This window comes from Etheostoma cragini, chromosome 6 (genome assembly GCF_013103735.1).
Source record: "Etheostoma cragini isolate CJK2018 chromosome 6, CSU_Ecrag_1.0, whole genome shotgun sequence".
NCBI lineage: Eukaryota > Metazoa > Chordata > Actinopteri > Perciformes > Percidae > Etheostoma > Etheostoma cragini.
In genome coordinates, this window is record NC_048412.1 from 15820737 (window position 1) to 15841983 (window position 21247).

Below are 21247 nucleotides of genomic sequence, written 5' to 3' on the forward strand. Positions count from 1 at the left end.
GGCATGAAATGTGGAGGTCAAGGAGGAAGAGGAGGGAGGCTGTAATGAGAGGAGCCAGGAGGACAGTGGAAAAGTAAGGAATGCGAGTCTGACAAAGAATTTTGATTATAACATGGGGAGTTGAGTGGGGAAGGATTGACTTGCTGAGTGTGAGTATTTACCAGGATACATGTTGTTGTCCAGGTCTTGGCCTCCTCTCAGAGTGAATCCATATCCAGCTAAACTGCCACTGGGTGTCCTGGCTGCTCTCAGCTCTTGGCTCAGTGTCAGGCCTTGCGTAGATACGTCTCTGTTACCATTAAAAATCAATACTCTGCCTCCACTCTCCTCGCCTCCAAACGGACAACCAACCGCAACGTCTAAGGGATGACACACACACACACGGTTTTGACATCAGCAGGGTTAAGGCCCCTCTGAGACAGAAGCAGAGGAACACATACAGGTAAAAGGAAAGAGAGAAGGAAAAGAGCATGACCTTCATTTACCTGCACTGGGGTCCATGGCAGCACAGCCATTGAGATATTTCTTAAATATCATTTGTTTTACTCATCTTTTAATCTTGTGTCTTTCTTTTTCTGTCTGGGCACTGTTAAGGTAATTTCTCAAATTTGTGGTAACTGTGCTCTGCTCTCTGTTGGCAGGGCATCAAGTATATGCCCTATTCCTTGGGTCCTAAAGGAATAGTTTGATTTCTGGAAATATGGTTATTCGCCTACAACTGACTTATTTGAGAAAATCGATACCACTGTAATGCGTTAGGCCGGTTTAAATCTTCTGATCTAATTATTGGCAGGAAAGTTTAAAAATTGGGTTTCCAAAAATGTTGAACAATCACTTTAAAGCCCATTTAACCTTTTTCTACCTTTGCCCAAACTGTTTTATGCAGCAATGATGTCCATTGCTCATAGTGAGAAGATGAGACAGACATGAATCCACGAATATACTGCAAGCATTTGTCTTGGTAAGAAAAGTAATAGATTCTTTTACCATGCAAACAGCTATTGGTGTTACATCTTCAACCTTGTCATGTCCACACACTGCACTGTCCTGTATGAAAGTATCCCTCATAGTTGTAACTGTCCAAACACCTCTAGACATCCTGTTTTTCTCCAGACCCCCCCTCTCTCAGCCTAAACAACTAGTTCCACATGAAGCAGATTGAGGGGTAGAGAGGATAAATGCAACCATGTGTGTATGCAAGTGTATATATGAGCCTGTGTGTGTGCAGGTCTGTATGTGTATGTGTGGGTAAGTGTAAATAACTGAATAGCTGTGTAAAAACATATCTTACTTTAAAAAAAGTCTTCAAATAATGTGAAAGTCCCTTATGGGAATTGTTTAACAGCAACCCACCCAATGCAGACATCCACAGCAAAATAGCAGAACACCCACTGTGATCACTGAGACCAAAAATATAGGAGATTGTTACTCAGAGATAGAAACAGGCTAACACTCCGTGAGTGATGGTGACAGCCAGTGTTGGTTGATGAAAAAATGAAACACAAAAAGAGCCACATGGCAATTTGAATTAGCTAAATTGTAAGCTTTCTTTCTACAGCTGACATTCATGAAGCACTGAAGAGAGAGGACAGGGGTATGGTTCTGCTTTTATGGAGAATTTGGGAAATGGAGTGATGACGTCTCTGCTATGAGAGAAGGAAGGACACTGCGCCTCAGTGTCATCACAGACAGGAGAGGGATCTGTCAGTGATTATGTACGGACACAAATTAGGGCACAGGTATACGACATGCTGCGAAAAACCTTGATCACAACGTTTCCATGGGGATGCTGGAATGTTATGCCAAATAATAAAACAATGCAAAGACACGGACTTGTTCTCATTAGATTAACTATTAACAAGTCTTCTCTCTGCATGTCGCCGCAGCTGGCAGAGAGGCTGTGTATCCTCAGAGAGTCATATCCTGACACACTGACACACGCCTGATGTGATTTACAGCATGTTTTAGGCCAGAGAAAGCTTCAATATTGATCCAATGGTTATTGATCTGATGGTTAAAGGGTTTAAAGTGGTGGGACACACATTAGGCTGGGCGTTAATAAATAAAACATAAATCAGCCAATCAGGGCCAGATGTGCATCTGTTCAATCATTTTTAAATCAGCATTAAACATGCCATAGCTTCATGGAGGATTTTGACTGCAGGCTGCCTAGTTGGTGTGGTGTGTGTGTGTGTGTGTTCTTGTGTGTGTGTGTTTGTGTGTGTGTGCGTGTGCGTGTGCGTGTCTTTGTCCAATCAATGTGAGGATAAAACAAACACATTGAAGAGGAATGAACTCTGGGCTACAGGACAGAAACTCCCAGATGATTTTATCTCAGGGCACATCTGGTGAGTTAAAAATAAATCCAACACACACACACGTACACACACACGTGCGGCTTTATCCTGGATCATGGAGGAAACAAGTTCACACAGACAACCTTTCATCGTCGCACTTCCTGATTGGCTGAAGAGCTTTAAGTTTGCTGGAGCAGCAGCATCTGATAGGATTTCCTCAGTCAAAGACTTGAGAGGAAAAGGAAACACAGAAAAAGATTGGTCTGTCATCGGGTTTACCTGGAGACTCCAGCCGCACATGGGCAGACCCAGAGGTTCATGCACTGGCCCACAAATATATGAAAAGATTTTGTTTAATTTTCTCTTTTCCCTCTTTGTTGTCTCTCTCATCTTGCATATTTTTGTTCCTCAGATGAATATCATCTGGCTCAATTTCCCTTTTATCTCATCTTTCCCTTTCTTCACCCCCTCTCTCTGCCTTTCTTGCTTTCAGCATACCATTGTATCCATCCTGGTTGATGTCTCCCAAGGGTGCTATAGACGTGCCGAAGCGCCCAAAGGTGTGTGTGCCAGTGAGGGCAACAGGTTTGAAGAAAGTGAGCGGGGCCATCTGCAGATACAGGTACACCCTCCCCACCTCTCTGGGTTTGGTCTCCATCTCTCTCTCCATGTAGAGGGGCGCTCCAACCAGCACATCATCGGTCCTGTGGACATGATCTGTAGTTTCAATGCTATGAAAGACAGTAGAGAGTATGTGTCTATAGTGACAAGGACATTTTGTACTTACCCATCTCCATTCAGGTCAGTGACAGCCACTGAGTAGCCAAAATAGGAGGCCATCTAAGAGCCAGACAAGAAAGGAACATGAACATTTTTTAACAGTAATTACCCAATATGGTTACAATTTTTATCTAATTTCGTTTTCATTCAAGTTGGAAAAAAAGGAAAACAATCCATAACAGCTGGTGCCCACAGTGCAGTAGTTTATATGCAGCCCTGCAACATGACAGACTAATACAATGTGTTAATGGTCATACCTGTTCGCCTGTGAAGTTATGGATGAAGGTAAGATTGGTGGAGTTGATCATTGCAACCTAAAACAAGCAAATAGAATATCAGATACAATACGCCGGGACTAATAAACCACCAGGCTTTGTCCCCACAGCTCTCCAAGAGCAAACATGGTCAGGCAGTCTGAAAAACAGGGACATAAAGAATGCTGGAAAAAATTCAGAAACCGCATTAAAAAAAACTTTTATTGTACTAAAACCTCTTTTTTCCCCGGCCTCCCCCACCACCATCATCTTTGTGCCTTTACCATTTCCCCCCTCATCTTTCTCTCCTTCCCCCCATCCTAACCCCAGTCGTGGGGAGAGATGGAGGGGGGAGGCTGAGAATTCCTTCATAAGACCTAAAATAACAACCACATGGAGACAGCCGGGGGCTACACGTACACACACATGCACACACACATGTAGGAGGATACACGTTGACCCAATCACAGATGTCTCAAAGACATACTAAGCGGGGATAGACTTACGGACACAGAAAAATGAGGATGTGTAAACACAAATATTGAATCACTTGCTTGTACGTTAACTTTCATGCCCTCTGAGTTTTCCGATTGGTCACAGAAGAAACCTGATCAGGGTTAACAGCTAATCCAGGGCCAGGCATCTAACATGGCCTACCTGCACCCCCTCAATACTGCAAGCTGCAAGCGCCCTCCTCCATGTCACCGAAAGTGCACTGTCTGTACAGGAAGGAGCATTCTCGCAGCAGCTACAATGTCCAGACATACAACACACAGTACTGCAGAGTGTGTGTTTGCAGTGTGGTGAGTCCTGTAGTTGCACTGCAGGTTAGGGTTAGGGGTCGTGTGTGTGTGGAGAAGGGTTAGTGGGGTTAGGTGGGGTCACCGCCCTCCACATGCAGCGGAAGCTGTGTGTCATTAGGGAGGATTGACACTGTCAGCCCTGGGGACATGTTCCCATAAGAGAAAACTAGACACGCTGCAGTTTACATAGACGCAGATACAGTATTATCTTAGCTATGTATATACATATGTGTGCAATAAAAACTGTAATCCTATATGAGACACTAAAAATAGACAAAACAAGAAGACTTCATCATTTGCCCGTGTCTGCAAAAAAGCCTACACTTCTTATCTTACTCAGATCATAGATATGCCACACATACTGTACATCATACAAGAAATGTCAGGTTTACAGCATGCAGAAGGTAGAGAAAAAACAGAAGTTACAGAAGTAAAGAAATACCCAATGTAAAGGTTCTCCTTAAGCCACCCAAACTGTTTCAAAGTTCTTTGGCATAGATTCTACAAGTTTCAGAAAATGGAGGGATGAACGCCAACTGTCCAAATTATATTCTCTAGTTTGGTGTTTGGATGATGGTGGTGTGGAACACATCTAAATCTCCCATGGGTGTTGAACTGGGTTGAGATTTGGTGACTGCGGAGGCCATATCATTTAATGAATATATTTTTCATACTCCTCAAACCAGTCAATGACTATTTGTGTCCCGTAACGCAACATCTGCATTCATCATTTATTTAATTTGTCTGTAACAACGCGGTTGCTGCGGAATGATCAATAAAATGTCTTTCTTTTCTGGATTTTCTTGTTGGTTTATACTTACATATCCAAAGTTCTGTGCTCCTCTGGGAACTCCGGCTATCAGCTCTGGGAAACATAAAACAAAAGAAAGAGTTATATTAGCATTTGTGTATGTGTGAGAAAGACTTAACAGAGAAAGAATGGGCTCAACAGAGGTTTGTCTCAAAGGCTTAAACCCTCAAATCCCCTTCCCAGCCCACGCTGTCAGAAGAGCAAAGTGTTGCTGAGAACACACTGAGTATTTGGATGCTCTACGCTTGTGTATTGATTGATGAGTGTGGTGCCGTGGACTAATAGGGACGATCTGAGCGACCCACCCAGAGAGAGAAGACAGGGTGCCCCTTTCCTGCTTTACCCGAAAGGCTCAACCACAAACCTATAAACCAGGGCTTACCAGCTCCATCTTCACTCAGAACTCCCAGATACAACCAGTTCTCAAGTCTGAAGAGGGTTTGGGGAACAAGACCACAACAAGCTTCGTACCACAACACAACACAACACATCAACAGGCATGTGTAACCTCTTAAGGCTCACTTTAAGATTCTTTGACATGAGTTGTGCTGCAGGGGGTTCAGGGCCTTTGCGGGGTTGGTATGGGGGTATGTAAACGCAAAGTTGTCCCGTAAAGATCCCACTGAATGGTGATTAACAAAAAGGCTTTGATCAACAGGAAATTATGAATGGGAAGCTGAAATTGCATTGGGCGAGGAGGGTCCCATGCGGGTAGAGCAGCAGAAGAGTGAGTGTTTGGTGACAGTGTTTGAAGAGAAAAGCAATAAAAAACGGTTGAAAAAAAGATGTAGCATGACTGTGGTTGGACACATTTTTATTTCGCCATATTTTCTTTAATAAAAGAGATGAGCTTTTTGTTAAAAATGCTTGTGTGTGTTTCATTTGACTGAAGGAATGCACCTGAAGCTCGCATAGAGATGTGAATCAAACTGCCACACTGCTGGCAACACACCGGAGTGTGTTTATAAGTGTAACTACAAAAAGTGAAAGGTTTTGTGCATTTCTAGTTATCATAACTTTTATGACTTTAATGAAATGATGTTTTGTATGAGTGCCTGTTTGCTCTTTCCCCATAATATTTCAAGTCACTCTAGACGTCTGAATTCTGAAGAGGTCTGCGGAGCCTGCTACTAATCATTCTAATCAGTCAAAATGAGGAGAGGAAATCTCTTTATCAGTGGTTCCCATAGTCCTGTCCACTCAGGGTCGCGACCCAGACATACAGAGACAGTTCTCATTACTGCCTCTGAGTTTAGAGCAAGACACTGTCACCCAGCTGTCCGCTCCCTATCGCTCACCCTATAACACCCCTCACAGTGGTCCTGGCATCCAGCCGAAAAGAGCACACAGAGTGTTGAGCGTCGCAGAATTTCAGACAATGTTTCAGGGTGCCTGCTGAAGTTGTTAGAGAAGGATTCATCTGGTGCTGCATGTGGTTAGTTGTAATGAATTGTTGGCTTTCTCACCTTGTTCAGAGTCTCCTGTAAACTCTCCCACTGCCACAGAGTAACCTAGAAAGAAATGGGTTGCACATGATGACATATGGGCAAAATTAACTCTCTAAGCAATGCTCTGTGTAAACTGTATGTGATATGTGTGATGTAATGTATGATTACTTTTTAGATAAAAACGGTTATCAGTGAATGTGTGTGTGTATTTGTTTTGTAAATACATGTTACCAAGGTAGCTGTCATCGTGTGTGTCTTCTGCAGCTCGAGTGTGTTTCTCTCCTGGAACCCGTCTCAGCACTGCTTTCAAAGAATAGCCGTTCAGTATCTCAGCTATCCCTGCTGTCATTACCTGACCTGCACAGACACACACACCAAACACATATAGATACAGAAATAATAACCCCATGAAGGGAGCATCGTTGCACTCTGCTATTGAAACCTGCTGGAGCTGACCCATCTGCTCCACATGAAACATGCACAGAGCAAACGACACATTGAAGTCCTCCCCGAGGAAAGCTTCAACACATCGTTGGCAGAGGAATAGCTGGAAAAATACTCCAACGTTCCTCTAAAAAAACCTCAAAAAAACGCCTGCCCACTCAGCAGAGAGGATTCTGAATTATAGGTGAGCACACACAAACAACACCCTTCCTCTACTGTTGAACAAGAGGTCAAACAAACAAATGATTTTATCTACATCCACACTCAACCTTCCATAAATCCTCCTTAATGTGTGTGTGTGTGTGTGTGTGTGTGTGTGTGTGTGTGTGTGTGTGTGTGTGTGTGTATACACTGACGAGGAAGAAAATGTACCCTCCTAACCCTATCTCCAACTCCACTTTCACCCCCTCCCTCGTCTTCTCTCTCACACGGCACTACAAGTTTATCTCCCAGAATAACATATCACTATATCAACTCATTATTAAACATCCATCAAGTTACTGCAGCTAATTTGAAGTGTCCTTTACACCAAGAGATAACAAGATTGTATATAAAAGAGTTTTTTTTATGATGACTCAGGTTGAAGGCTGAAGATAATCGTTGTATATTAGAGGCCATAAAATTCAGACCGAGTGCTTTTATAAACATTCAGAGGAAGTGTTTTAACTGAAGGGAGTTAGCCTTGCCAAGCTGAGGGCACAGAGAGGGAGCAGTCTGTGATGCCTATCTAGTGTGGTCTTGTATGCTGGAACATTAATTATTTAATTGTATCTACTAACAGCAGCAATGACAAAAAACAACCCAAAATGATAATTGTGTATCAGTTTCAAATATCCATCACTGACCTCTTTACAGAGATATTTCTTTTCTAAACAAATGAGGCGCTGTGAAGTGACACGAGGGGTTACAAATAAAGGAGAGAAAAATTAGTTAATGCAACTAATCAGTAACTGTCTCCTTGCTTCTTACAAACAGCCGCAGAACTCTTCTAAAGTTGGATAACGCGCACACACACGCACACTCTCACACCTGGAACTTAGGGAGTAGCGCTCCACTTCAACAGCTGAACTCTGACACACTCTAGCTGTGTCTATACCTATTAAGACACTTCATCCCTCTGCTTTGACTAGTCCTGCATATCCAGCAAGCTGACCTCAGCACTGCTTTCATCGAGCAAATGATCCATCTTTCTTCTTTTTTCTCTGTGTCTGAATTACTCCCTCACATCTCATCTTTCCCTTTCCTCGCAGCAACATGTCATCTCTTTAACAATCATCTATCCCTCCCACTGTCCTCCCTGCTTTCTTTCTCTATCAGTTTTTTAATTCTCCCAACCTTTCTTCTGTCCTTCTCAACCCCTGTGGCTTGCTCGTTAGCCTCTTTCTCTAATTGAAGCTTTTCCTAGCCACTCTGCGCTTTATCACGAGGCAGAGGGGCAGTTCCTCCACACTCCATTACCCCCCTTGATCAGCTCATTACAGAGCCCAAACACCCATTTCCTGTTACACTGTTACAGACAGAGAACAGCATGAAGTAAAGGAGCAAGTGAGGGAAAGAGTTAAGGAAAGCTGCAAAGAAAGAGACACAATTCTTTCCACCTTCTCCTACGTAAGACTCCTGTACTGAAAGTGCATATTTGGCTAGTGTGTCCATGTGCATTGATGTGTATGTGGGCTGTTCTGACTGTTAAACTCATCTGCATTCTCTTCCCTCTTTTGAACACCTTCCCATCAATGAAATCATTGCAAGAGAGACACAGGTTTACACACAGGTTGATGCAGTTACTGTACCTTGCCAGTAAAAGCTTCCAGGTCCTCCTACCACCAGCATTCCTTCCTGGAATAAATACAATTAGTTAGTGTAGTTAGTCATGTGACAGATGGGACCCCTACTAATGTTGTATAAAATGTATTTGTATTTTAAACTGGGACTACAGTAATGTGTAGGGCGGCCTAAAGCATTTATTCTTAACTTTTTAGTGCATAGAATACTAAGCTATCAAAATAATAATTGTTGGGATGATTTTATAATAATATTTTAATTCTCAACATATAAGTGTTGCAGAGTGAATCCTTTGGGATTACTGTAACTGTATCTGTGGATGGGTACCTTAGTGACAGTGTTACTTATAGGCCAGTGTGTGTCTGTGTGTGTGCGTGCGTGTGTGCGTGTGCATGTGTGTGGGTGTGTGTGGTGTGTGTGTGTGTTTGGGATATTGTGTTCAGAGGCAATGGGTCACATCAGGAGTTAAGACTCCTCTAGGGACAAATGTGATCTCATCTTCCAAGCGTCCATAAATCTCAGAAATGAGTCTTGTGTTTGAAGAAACCCCTCCGCTTGCACTTTGACAGGGGACAAGATGTGTGCAGGGGGTTGTCATGGCAATAGTGTGTGATTTGTTGCTGCAGTCTTCACCTTGGTGAAATCCACACTGAAGCCAGCCTGGCAGAACCCCTGTCCCTCTGGGTCTGGATCATCTAAAAACCACACAAACATGTCTTTCAAACAATATAAAAAGCATTTTAATTAAGAAAAAGCTAACTTTTCTGAACATAACCTATATCAAATGCAAAAAAAAAGAAACACCTATTACATTTTACATATAAGTGTAGCCCCATTGATGCCTGTTTCTGCTTAAATCACTGCATTAAATTGTACATGAACACACAACACTTAAGATGAAACAAACAAGCTGTTGGAGGCAGAAAAAACATACTTAGACACATAATAAAGAAATACTTCCTCTGCAGCGTTATTCCCCCTTTGAGAACAACGTGAACTAATGTAAACAACAAAATAGAGATCTTTAACAACCTTCAATTCCCAGAGGGAGTGTAAGTATGAACCGGTTTGTTTGTGAGAGTGATTTTTTTGCAAAGAGGATGATGTAGTCGATGATAAGGGCCGTGTTTGATCTGATGTTTACGATGTGCCACCTGATAGCCTCCTTTTTGCCTTATCAAACTCTGGTGGTGCCTCATGTCACTGGGAGAGAGGGCTTGCCGGAAGAAAGTATGAGAGGAAGAACAAAAACTAGAGATGAAGAAGGAGATGGGGGAATGGGGCTAGGAAAATCCCATGAATCCCACTTTCAGAACCGATGACCGAAAGAAGAGGACCAGAGAGAGAAAGCCAACACATGAACCAATCTGCTCGCTGTTTTCAATCATTTCAACCAGATTACAAAAATACACATTTACTCACCTTTTGGTTTTATTTGACCAGGCTTTGAGATATCCACCTCTGAGAATTCTGCCACCACGCAAACACAATAGAAGTGAATGTAATTTTGTTTGTGAAAGTAATTTAAAATAAAATGGTCAGTTTTCATTGGGACCTTTCTTCTGTTTATAGTGGCTTCAATGGAAATTGTTCCCAGTAAAGTCTGTGGAGTAACAGACACATTGTACAAAAAAAAGATGCCGAAATACTAATATGCTATTGCAATGCCACAAAAAAAAATTACATTCACCACAATTGTGGAGGGTTGGAGGTGGGAATCTTGGAGCGATATATCAAAACCTAGACAGATGAAGCCTAAACTATCTGCATGGCTAAAAGCTACCACAGGTTTTTGTGTTTTTGTGATTTGGCTGAATAGACCCCATTAAACTTGAGGACTATATATTATATTACATAGACTGACATAAAACTCAGTGCACTGTTTAAACGTTCTGCCATATTATAACACATTACACTGAGGATATGGTTTATTTGTGTTCACAATGACAGCAGAGACAGAAAGAGCAAAACAAAGGACGGGAGAATGGAAGGCAGTTAAAGGGAAATGGAGACAGTTGGAGACAGAGCTGCAGAGTGACTCACTGGTCCTGCAGGGCGAGTACTCTGCGTAGGCGCTGAAGTTCTGGATGGCCACATAGCAGGTCCCCACAGGGTCCTTCTCCCCACTCAGCTTGACTGTCCGCCAGTGATAGAGAGGAGCACATGCCTGCACAACAAATAATGCCCATATTCCTTAAAGAAATACTGACTAAAAAAGCCTTAAAAGAGAAAAAGGAGGATACTTTTTGCGTAACCTGTAGGTGTTAACACGTGTGATATTAATTGACGTCATGTTCACTCACCACCACTTTTCCTTTGTGTGTCCTCACTGATGCTCCAAACCACTGGTGCGACTTAAACTCCAGAGGCTCTCTGGTGCCGTTTACTTTTATCATTCTGTTATCTGGAGAGATGGAGACAGAGGGGAAGTGGAAAAGACATAAAAAAGAGAATGAAAGAGACACTTCCTAATGACACCAGTAAAAGCTGATAGTGACTGTGATAATGTGGATCCAGCATTTGTCCTTGATAAGCAAGAGCAAACAGCAACAGTCTTAAACAGGCCTGTAACTAACATCAAAACACCATTTGCCCCCCAGAAACAGACATTTGTCAGGATGCTTGAGGCTTTTTTTCAGTCAAAGCGCTTCCTCTAAAATGTGACACTGAAGACTCTAACTTGGCCTTCACACGGACACACACACACACATGCACACACGCCATGCACGCATGGACACACGCACGCGCGCACACACACCCACAAAAGTTTGTACATGCATAGTGTGAGCATTTTTGGTGTCAGATTTGGTGTTAGTGACTATATGCATGTGTGTCTTTGCTCTGTTATAGATATTTTACAGCCTTATTAAGTACCAGCTGGGTCTCTTTGGACCCATGCCATTAAACAACTTATTTTAGCACATGCACACAGGCACACACACACACACACACATACAGGCAAACAATAAATGCATAACAACAGGTGTACAATTTGATAGAGTTTGTTTGATTTAAAATCTCATTTGTGAATCAATTTCTTCTCACCATTATCATGTACAGGACATATGGTAGATCCTATTCCAAACTGTGTTTGCATGCTTTTATATTAATTTGTTCCGATATCTTATCGCTACCATACCAAAAGGAGAAAGCCCATCATTCTTATCATGTCATAGACATAATGAGTTAAAGAACCAGACTAGAATCTTTTTGATTCCAGGACATGTTTGGAAATTGTGGGTGAAGGTAATGAATGAAGAATACTCTCTGATAGACACACCCAACCTAGCTCACTGGCTATTATGGCTATATATATGATTGATGCATGTATTATTTTCTGGCAGACTGACAAACAATGGATTTGCAAGTAGAACCTAGACACCAGGTTTCTTTACTCTTATCATGGACATGCAATCACTATCAACTCGTCTCAACCCCCCTGCTACACTGGCACGACTTGACACATCTGCATAATGTCACTGAAACCACGCACACACACACACACACACACACACACACACACACACACACACACACACACACACACAGTAGAGCACATGTGAGGCTGATTTATGGATATTAACCAGCACAGTGCACACAGATGTTCACCACTCATGCTAATATTTTTTTTACAGTGTGCATGTGTGTATATGTGTCTCTTAGGCTGGTTTATACCTGTAATAAAGGGTCTGCTGTAACTCTAGAAATATCCACCGTGGCCACCGTCATCAATCACCCACCCACTCCAGTGAATAGATACATTTGCACATGAGGCTGCACACACGTTTGTTCCTTCTGTGTTTATTCTCATATCCCCCAAACCTGAAATTGAACCCCAAACACTTTACACCAAAAGTAACCTTTTCGTGAAACACAAGACATAATTGACTTTAGGGAGAGCCAATAAAAAAGTCCTCACATTGAAGGTTTACCCTGATCTGCATAGAGCCTTTGTTTAATTCAGGTACAATAAAGTCCTGCTTGCATCAGCTGATCAGTTATGATTTGTTTGATTCATACTTCAGTAGGTCATGAATACAGCTGACGAGCAACATCCAATCATATTCATACATGTGCACACAAAGATGTGTATAACATGACAGTTCTCTGCTGATGTCCTCATGCCATTATCACCTGTTGCTTCAGCTCCATCCACATAGAACATCCTAACTAAAGCTAGAGCTTTGGTACTGTTAACTCTGGTCCTCACAAAGTCCTCAAAAAGAGACGGAAATACAAAGAATGAGAGAGGGATAGAAAGACAAGGGGTGGGGAAAGGAGACAGGGATACATTTTTGGGATCTAATAAAAAGCAGACCTCACCCAATCCCCCTTTCCTCCTCAGTAGAACTAAATTCCCATGTGCATACAGTTTACCCCCCTACCGTGTCTCTCTCCCTCTCCACCTCATGCAAACACACTTACTACTCAGATGGAAAAGCGTGCATCAGAGACATTAGACGCACAAACACAGCCTGATTGGACATTTAACCTTGATGATAATATATTGAAAATGATAATCACCAGATTGCATGCTTGTACCAGCAAAACTGCCAGCCACCTTATTTGTTAAATGAAGCTGATGAGATCCTTATGTCTTATCTCTCTTCTTTCATGCAACAGCACATGTGCATGTGACACACAGGTTATGAAACTCCAGTGGTTTCAAATTGAGTATCATCAGGGATCACCTCTGGCTTTCAAAGGATTACACTTGGACCTCAGCGAAATGAAAGTATGTTAAATGTCATTTCTGTTATTCACTAAAATATTCAATGAATAAATTATTCCTTTCCGTGCTCTGTAGCAATACAAATCCTTTAAAACAGGAGTCGATGGAACACGATTATACCCAGAGGGGCCCCCAAGAGGTCTGTCATGAATTTATTTTGTATCCCTGACATTAAAATATTGAAAAGCGTTCAGGTTACTCACTGGAATTATCAAAAGGTATCTGTCTGCAGCTGTCGCTGTGTCCAGGCCAGGGGCAGTAGTACACAGCCCCAGCCTCCACAATGCCAGGCTGAGAGGTGTTCGCCTTGGGAGCCCCTACCAACACACTGAACCTGGTGGGGGGAAATAAAAACCAAGGTACATACAAGACATGCAGGATAGTGTACAATGCATTGTGCAAGCTCGTACAGTCAATGCATACTTTGTCTCATTCGTACATACTATTTCGTTCATAATTCTGTTTTACTCTGTGCAGCAGAAATCTGAATCATTGTTTCTTCTGTCCCATTACAGGATGTGCAGCTACAGAGTTGATAAAGTCTCATTTATATTCATTAATGTTGTGTTTTTTCCACCTCACATCATTTTGATTCAAATATATTCTATTGATTCTACTGTAAAGCACTATTGGCAGTACAGGTACAATATAAATCCTGATGTTGCCACTCACGTGTTGCTGTCGGAGGTAGGTTGGTAGAAGTCCACAGAATAGCCAAAATAACTTCCATCGGGTCCCCTGTAAACCGTAGGATCCTCTGCGTAAAGATTAAAACTCCAAACTCCATTTAACGATGGCCACAGCACCGACAGCAGCCCGAGAATAAACATCCCAGCAGAGGAAACAGAGTCCCATACACGCTCCATCCCCTAAGAACAGCCTGCTGCACACTATTCCCCCCAAAATGAGAGGGAACTGGGAGAAAGAGAGTGAGAGGCAGAAAGAGAGGCAGAGAGGGAAAGAGAGGTGTGGAGAGAGAGAGAGAGAGAGAGAGAGAGAGAGAGAGAGAGAGAGAGAGAGAGAGAGAGAGAGAGAGAGAGATTCCTCCGTGCAGGTGAGGTAGGTTTGTCTTGACAACTGGCTGTCACTGGATCACTGCGCGCTCCCCCAAAACTGTCTCCTGACACCCTGAAACCACCAGGTCTGTCCAGTCTCAGCTACGAGACTACACAGCCGCGCCCCCGCCCTTTTCAAAAAACTTTACCCCCTACACACACTCACACACACATTACAAGACCACATCTGAGCTCGCAACGGGACAGGCGCGCCACCGCTCCTTTCATGGTAGACACATTTTCAGCGGCGAATTTGGAGCGTCAATATTGAAACAATAAATACAATTAGAGTGAAATGTACAGCTACACTCTCAAATCAGTCCATAAATATAAGCAGTCACGGGCGAACAAAGCTTGGCGCGCAAATGCAAAGATTTGTAGTTCATAAATTAAATCACCTTATGCTTTTTATTGGCCACTTTGTTCAGCCATATCAGTGAAAACAGGGCTATTTTCTTCCGTTGTCTTGTAATTATGTTAGTAATTATTATGTCGACGTACAGCAGAAATCTCTTGAGCTGCAAGGCAGTTTGTTTGGCCGTTTGGCCATTTCACTCAACACCAGGCCACCAACCTCCTAGGTATACTTTACCATATCCTGCAATGATAGTTGTTTAAAGAGGTGACGGGGCAAACCATAATGCTTAATTTAGCTCAGCAGAACACTTCTCAACATTTTCCTTATGAAAAGCTCTGTGCAGGGCAGAGAGGAAACGAGATGAAGGTTGAACCCACTTCAAACTCACAATCTGCTGTTTATCAGCTTTGGGAGTTTGTCTAAATTAAACTAAGCTTTATGGGCACATTAATGATGCATTGAACTCCCCCGCCAGCCTCACAGCGTAGTGAAACTGCAGTAGAGCAGCACTGCAGCCAGTGGAGTGAGTTTTCTGTCAGGCAAATTGATAAGAAGCAGGTGAGAAGGTGAGGTGCAGAGTGAATGGAAAGAACCGTAAACTTTAACCTGCCAGATGGAGAAGTTTCTCACCTCCATGCCCTCAACCTGCCCTGATCTCCTTTTTCAACACATTTCCTTCCATCCATCCATCAATTGATCCATCAATCCCTCTCAGTAACTCTATCTCTTCCCTTTATGGCTTCATTTAATATGTGCAAACTTAGTTCACCTTCTTACATCTGCCTGATCCTTTTTGTGCGACAGTGAAGTGTGTGAATGGAGAGAAGAAGTAAGGGAGATGGGTCTGTTCTTTCTCAGCAGTTTCTATGTAAATCTATGAAGAAAGGGAAAGAGCATGAGCACATAGGAGAACAAGAAAGAGATGGTGGTAATGATGATGGAGTGAGGAGGCAGCAGACATATTCCTGTTATTTTGCCCCATCTGGGCTTCAGTGTGGCAGAGTTATGAAGCAGATAACACAGATTAATGCAGCTCAGTTTTATTGTGTGTACACTTTTATCTTCAGTCATTTTCTTACACCCAATTCAATTCTCACAGATATCCTATTTCTTCACATACTGTTCAGGTTAAATCCCGTCAGCCTGCCAATGTGTTCTGATCACTGATTTACCGCAGGTTCCCGCACAGCAGCGCATTATATTCTACACACTGTGCCCACTTCTCTCTTCACAAACTCCTAATGAGACTGTTATGCAGACTGTTGTGTCAGATTAGGCCCACATCCTTTCTGCATTAGACAAATCCATTAGACACACACACACACACACACACACACACACACACACACACACACAGCCAATATTACAACACTCCTGTGCAGAGACGTATACTGGAGCCAGGATATCAGCAGATACACAAACACAAATGCATAAACATTGAGTTAAGAACCCCTGAGCCAGAACTAAGCACTTTAATGCTATAAAGTGCTATTCCTCAAACACTTGCTGCTTATCTCGAGGCAACTTTATACCACACTGAACGGTAGTAACATGTCACTGTGTTTTAGGATGCCTTATAAAAATGTTTCATTTTTTGTCTTTTGGGAAATTTTATGATAAGCAAAAATGCAGTGTTCTGTCCAAGGACAATTTTTTTTCAGTTTACAGAGAAGTACTTAAGTCACTATCAGTGTCTTTGTAATTTATGGTCCCTGGAGACACCAAACATAAGTTGGTGTGTAATCTAATGTTGAGGGGATCCTTGGACATCCTAAAACCTGTTGTTGTTCGATGTCGGGGTCAGGATATTTATGAGAAAAAAAAAAGAGTTAAACCACACAGCGTTTGAACAAAAAAAGTGTTTATTCCCGAACCTTTGAGTGTAATAATAATAAATACATGAACCCTTGGCCTACATCCTAGTGTGGTGCACGAAGCACACACACAAACACAGAGCACCTAAACAAGCTTAATCTCTGTGAAAACACTGAAGAAACCTCCTGTTCGCATTTCCAGTTCTCTGCGTCTGGGTTGGTCCCTTTACGCTGTAAACGCTTATCAGTGAGTGTGACATTGTGTGTGTGTGTGTGTGTGTGTTTGTGTTTGTGTTTGTGTTATGTGGAAGGCTTTGGTAGGTTTCCCCTGGAAGAGTCCTGTAGCTGGATTAACAGTGGTGTTTCACAGTCAACTGGCTGTACATGAGGTTCAGCATGTGTTTTGGTGACACACTTGAACAAAACCAGTTTGCTCTCTAAAGAGTGGTCTAGTGGTCTAGTGCTTAACTGTAGCAGAGGTATCGGCACAGAGCTGTAAAAATAAGAAGTCATTCTTTTTTTTTGTCTTTTAAATACTTACATCATCAACAACCTGTGTGCAAATTACAAGCCATGGTGAACTGACAATAGCATGAACTGTTAAGGTGAGTTGGAATCTTTGTGGAATGTGTGGCTGAGGATGGAAGAATGGATATCAGGCATGTATGTTTAATCCACAGACATGTTTTTGTCAGTCTCTTGTGTGATTTGGGTTTTTCCTCATTCTCATTTGTCTGTGTTGTATATGTGTGTGTTTTGACGTGACCTGCTGACCTTTCATGGTCAGCGTACAGAGGGGATGCCAAAGAGGTGTGTGTGTGTGTGTGTGTCTAGCAGCGGTCCATCCATGTAGAGGGTGTCAGTGCTAGTTCAGTGACGGGGAACGGTCGGTGGTCCACAGCAGCTCAATGTAGGGCCATCTGGTCTGTAGGCAGCGCTTGACTGGAGTGTCGTCTGTTCGAACCATCGGGTCCTCAAAACCCAGCACTAAAGCAGTCCCTTCCACATACTCCACCTGAGGACACACACACACCCAGCGTTAACTAAACACACAAATGTAAACACTTTTGGCCACCTTCAAGTCGATCAATCTCTCCTTAGACACTTCCTCTGAAGGGGTCAAGGATGAGACGCAAGTATGCAACAAACACACACACACACACACACACACACACACACACACACACACACACACACACACACACACACACACACACACACACACACACACACACACACACACACACACACACACACACACACACACACACACACACACACACACACACACACACACTGTTATTTCCATCTGGAGCTGGGAATGGAATTGCCATCACAACCTTATAGGCCTTGCTGCCATGTGCATAATGTGTGTGTAGGCATGTGCTGTTGTGTGGACACACATGTGGTACCATTCTTTCATTTTTAGGTAGAGGTATGGAACATTTCTGCTTTATAGACTAGAGAAAGTTTAAATTTTTTGGGGGGTATTTTAGGCTTGTATTCTTATAGCACAGTTATAGACATGAAAGCGTAAGAGAGAGGGAATGGCATGCAGCAAAAGGCTGCAGGCTGGGGCTAAACCCGCGGCCCCTGTGTCAAGGATTGAAGCTCTAGCTAAGGGCCCGCTCTCTATCATGGGAGCTACCCAGGCAACCCATAGACAAAGACGACAGATGATGAAAGAGATATTCCTGAGTACCTGGTTTTTGCAAAGCCACCAACTGCATCCTCTGACAATCATCCATCAAACTAAGCCTGCTTAATAGGCATGTGCTTAAACATTTATCACAGTGAGGTTGCTGACAGTGGCCTCCGTGTTGAAATGACTTGGAGAAATAGGAGGCTAAGCCAGGCGTTTTGGATGGATGGACAGGCTTTTAGGCCTGTAATAGGTACTGTTTATTTTGGAGTGGCCAGCCGCCTCAAACTATGTGTTTGTGTGTGTGTGTGTGTGTGTGTGTGTGTTTGTGTGCATGAATGATGACAGGAAAAGAAGAACAGTAAAAGGCAGAGGGCCAAAGACACCATAAAAAAGAACCACCATTAGCTTCTATGAAGAACCTGAACATAAAATAGTGTCTTACCCTCTCGTTGTGGTTGGACTGTTTAAGTCCATTGTAGTGGTAGATGGGAAATGAGTCTGGGATTCCTGAATCCTGAAACAAAGGCGGGGAGCTGAGTGAAAAACATGCAATGTTGTTAGACAGTCTCTGGGCAAACTGCTCTCAGAGATGGAGGTAAAAAACCACAAAGGCAGAACATTCTTGAACCGAAAAGTTAAACCGACACGTCTCTGCCTGCAACCAAAGCTTAATGTTAAATCCCACGTGTTCAATTTGAACATGTGTGTGTGTGTGTGTGTGTGTGTGTGTGTGTATTTATGCAATGAAACAAAAAGCCCAACTCCAATTACCAGAAAATATCCAACACTAGAGAAACGTTCGAAGAATGACATTCAGCCAAAACACTTCCAATGACTTTGGCTTAAAGGTGCAGAATGCTAATAGGGTGTGTTGTCTGAGAGCGTGTCCAGCTTCTGGTGTTTATACACCTTCATATGAAACCCTAACCTTCGCCACAATCCCACGTGTGTCTGAGTGTGTGTGTCCAGTTGGCTAATGGTAGTATAATTTCTTTGCGGCTCGGGGCCGTTCCTCTGGTGAGTCCCTAAAGCCCTGATCACTTTAACACAGTTCTATCTCTCCCTCTCTTGTCTTCCTTGTTTGCTCTGCCTCATAAAGGCGTATTACCGCTTTTTCTAAGCTTCTCGGCAAGCAACGTCATATGATAGTGAACACATACACAAACCTTTCAAATGAGACACCACAGGAATTTTTGACCATAAAAAGCTTTGCTAAAACAGCATTCCGCATAAGCATGGGAAAAAGACATTAGTGTCACCCATATGTGTGTTTACGACTCTTTGTCCATGTGTTTTACCAGCAACATGGATTGTATGACTGGTGGAAGGTATTACACACACACTTACACTGACTTACACCCACACACACCTGATCAGGGAAAAACTCCAACAGGAAGGGACCCAGAAGAATAATGCCCAAACTCTCTGGATCCAGCTTACTCTTCACCAGACTGACACTGAGGAGGCAAACACATGGAGGAGAAAGATAGTAAAAAAAGGTGAGCAGTGAAAAGAAGAAGAAATCCATAAATCCAGAAAGAGAAAACATGCAAGTCAAAAAACAGAGGTGGGTTGGAGAGGAGCCATCCGATCAGTACAAAATAACAGTCTGCAATGTTTTGTGTCACCTCATCACTCAATGCGGACGGATGATGCGTGTTTTGGTGCGTGCGTGCACGTTTTCAAGATTGTGGTACAACTAAATATACTTCTTTCCAGACATTCCTGCGTGTTACATCAGTGTTATTATTATTCCACTGTGATACAAAAAAATCTGGTCAGATTGCCCTTTTAAGGGAGCAAGGAGAGAAGCAAGGTTTATACCAAGACACAGAAAGAACGCAATGATGGTTTCTTCATATATTGATTTTTCAAGTAGCATGAGCATCAGGACAGCATAGAGCACAGACAGTGACCCTGCTGATGTGTCATTAAGCAACACTAGGACTCCCTAATAGCGTCAGATCTGCAGCTCTATAATCAACCTTCTGCTACCTTTACAGGCAAGTGAGAGAACATCTTCTCAGGGATCAATAAAATATTAAAAAAAAATTATAACAAGGGGTTGTGTGGTGATGGAGGATCAAGAGAATAACGTTTTTGTGAAGGGTTTGCTTGGTAGCCACTGCATGACTGTACATGGCTTCATTTTAAAATGGACTGGGCAAAAGATGATGGTGCATGCAAATGTGCACTTTGATCATGTCACATTTATTGGCTGTGTCCAATCTATCCTCCTGGGATGTTGATGTTTGTGTATACTGGTGTATATCTAACATTATGTATGGTCTTCTTTAAGAACCACATAAAGACAGCAAACAGCAATCTGTCAACATTTTTCATTTGAATTTCCTTTTTTTTTTTTTATGTTACATTTTCTTGAACTGTCTGAATGGCACATTTTGATCTGTTACTATTGCTTGAAGATGTATTGGTGTGACATTGGATTGGATATCCTGGATTTGCTCCATAGCCAGTAAATGGGAGAGAGACTTTGTGGACACTGATGATTGCCAAGGCATTTTACATAAGGATAAGGACACATGTTTTTGATGCAGATTTGGCTTTTTAGTTTTCTGATTAAAAGACAGATGATTGAATAGTTCACTAAATTGTCTAAAACTGTTTGAAAATGTAGGTTACACCCTTATATTTTGATTTATGCTTTTTTCAATCATTAAATTAATTAATTAATTGCATGAACGGAGTGAGAAAAAAAGTCAAAATAAACAAGAATTCATGTTTTAAGCTCTTGAGTATGCATAACTATCTCAAACACTACAAAGCAAATGATCAAGAGACTCTAATTCCTTGGAGCTGTATCCTAACTTTTTCTGAGAACAGTGTGTGTTCACAAATTGGTTTACCACAAATGATAGCAGCTGATGGCCATACATCATAGGATATGTAGAAATAGTAAGTCACAGGCCACTTGAAAACAATTTGCACTTATTTTTAATGAGTAATGAAAGCCATACATTTTGTCCTTCTAGATACTCCTATTAATCATCCCCCCCCCCCCCA

The 21247-nt window shown here is 42.4% G+C and overlaps 2 protein-coding genes across 2 annotated transcripts in view; both read right to left on the reverse strand.

Annotated features, from left to right (window-relative positions):
- itga8 (integrin, alpha 8) overlaps nucleotides 1–14516 on the reverse strand; it is a 37011-nt gene extending 22495 nt beyond the window's left edge. The window contains exons 1-13 of the mRNA XM_034874951.1: nucleotides 14024–14516; nucleotides 13555–13685; nucleotides 10923–11023; nucleotides 10663–10786; nucleotides 9253–9314; nucleotides 8628–8673; nucleotides 6625–6750; nucleotides 6412–6456; nucleotides 4956–4999; nucleotides 3335–3391; nucleotides 3085–3137; nucleotides 2796–3001; nucleotides 162–359 (exon numbers count right to left, since the gene is read on the reverse strand). Of these exons, the coding sequence (XP_034730842.1) occupies nucleotides 162–359; nucleotides 2796–3001; nucleotides 3085–3137; nucleotides 3335–3391; nucleotides 4956–4999; nucleotides 6412–6456; nucleotides 6625–6750; nucleotides 8628–8673; nucleotides 9253–9314; nucleotides 10663–10786; nucleotides 10923–11023; nucleotides 13555–13685; nucleotides 14024–14217 (1387 nt within the window). The 5' untranslated portion in view covers nucleotides 14218–14516. The remainder of the gene's footprint in view (nucleotides 1–161; nucleotides 360–2795; nucleotides 3002–3084; nucleotides 3138–3334; nucleotides 3392–4955; nucleotides 5000–6411; nucleotides 6457–6624; nucleotides 6751–8627; nucleotides 8674–9252; nucleotides 9315–10662; nucleotides 10787–10922; nucleotides 11024–13554; nucleotides 13686–14023) is intronic.
- A 2092-nt stretch (nucleotides 14517–16608) lies between these two features.
- The window catches only part of mindy3 (MINDY lysine 48 deubiquitinase 3), a 19644-nt gene continuing 15005 nt past the window's right edge, over nucleotides 16609–21247 (reverse strand). The window contains exons 14-16 of the mRNA XM_034874955.1: nucleotides 19593–19680; nucleotides 18666–18737; nucleotides 16609–17593 (exon numbers count right to left, since the gene is read on the reverse strand). Of these exons, the coding sequence (XP_034730846.1) occupies nucleotides 17444–17593; nucleotides 18666–18737; nucleotides 19593–19680 (310 nt within the window). The 3' untranslated portion in view covers nucleotides 16609–17443. The remainder of the gene's footprint in view (nucleotides 17594–18665; nucleotides 18738–19592; nucleotides 19681–21247) is intronic.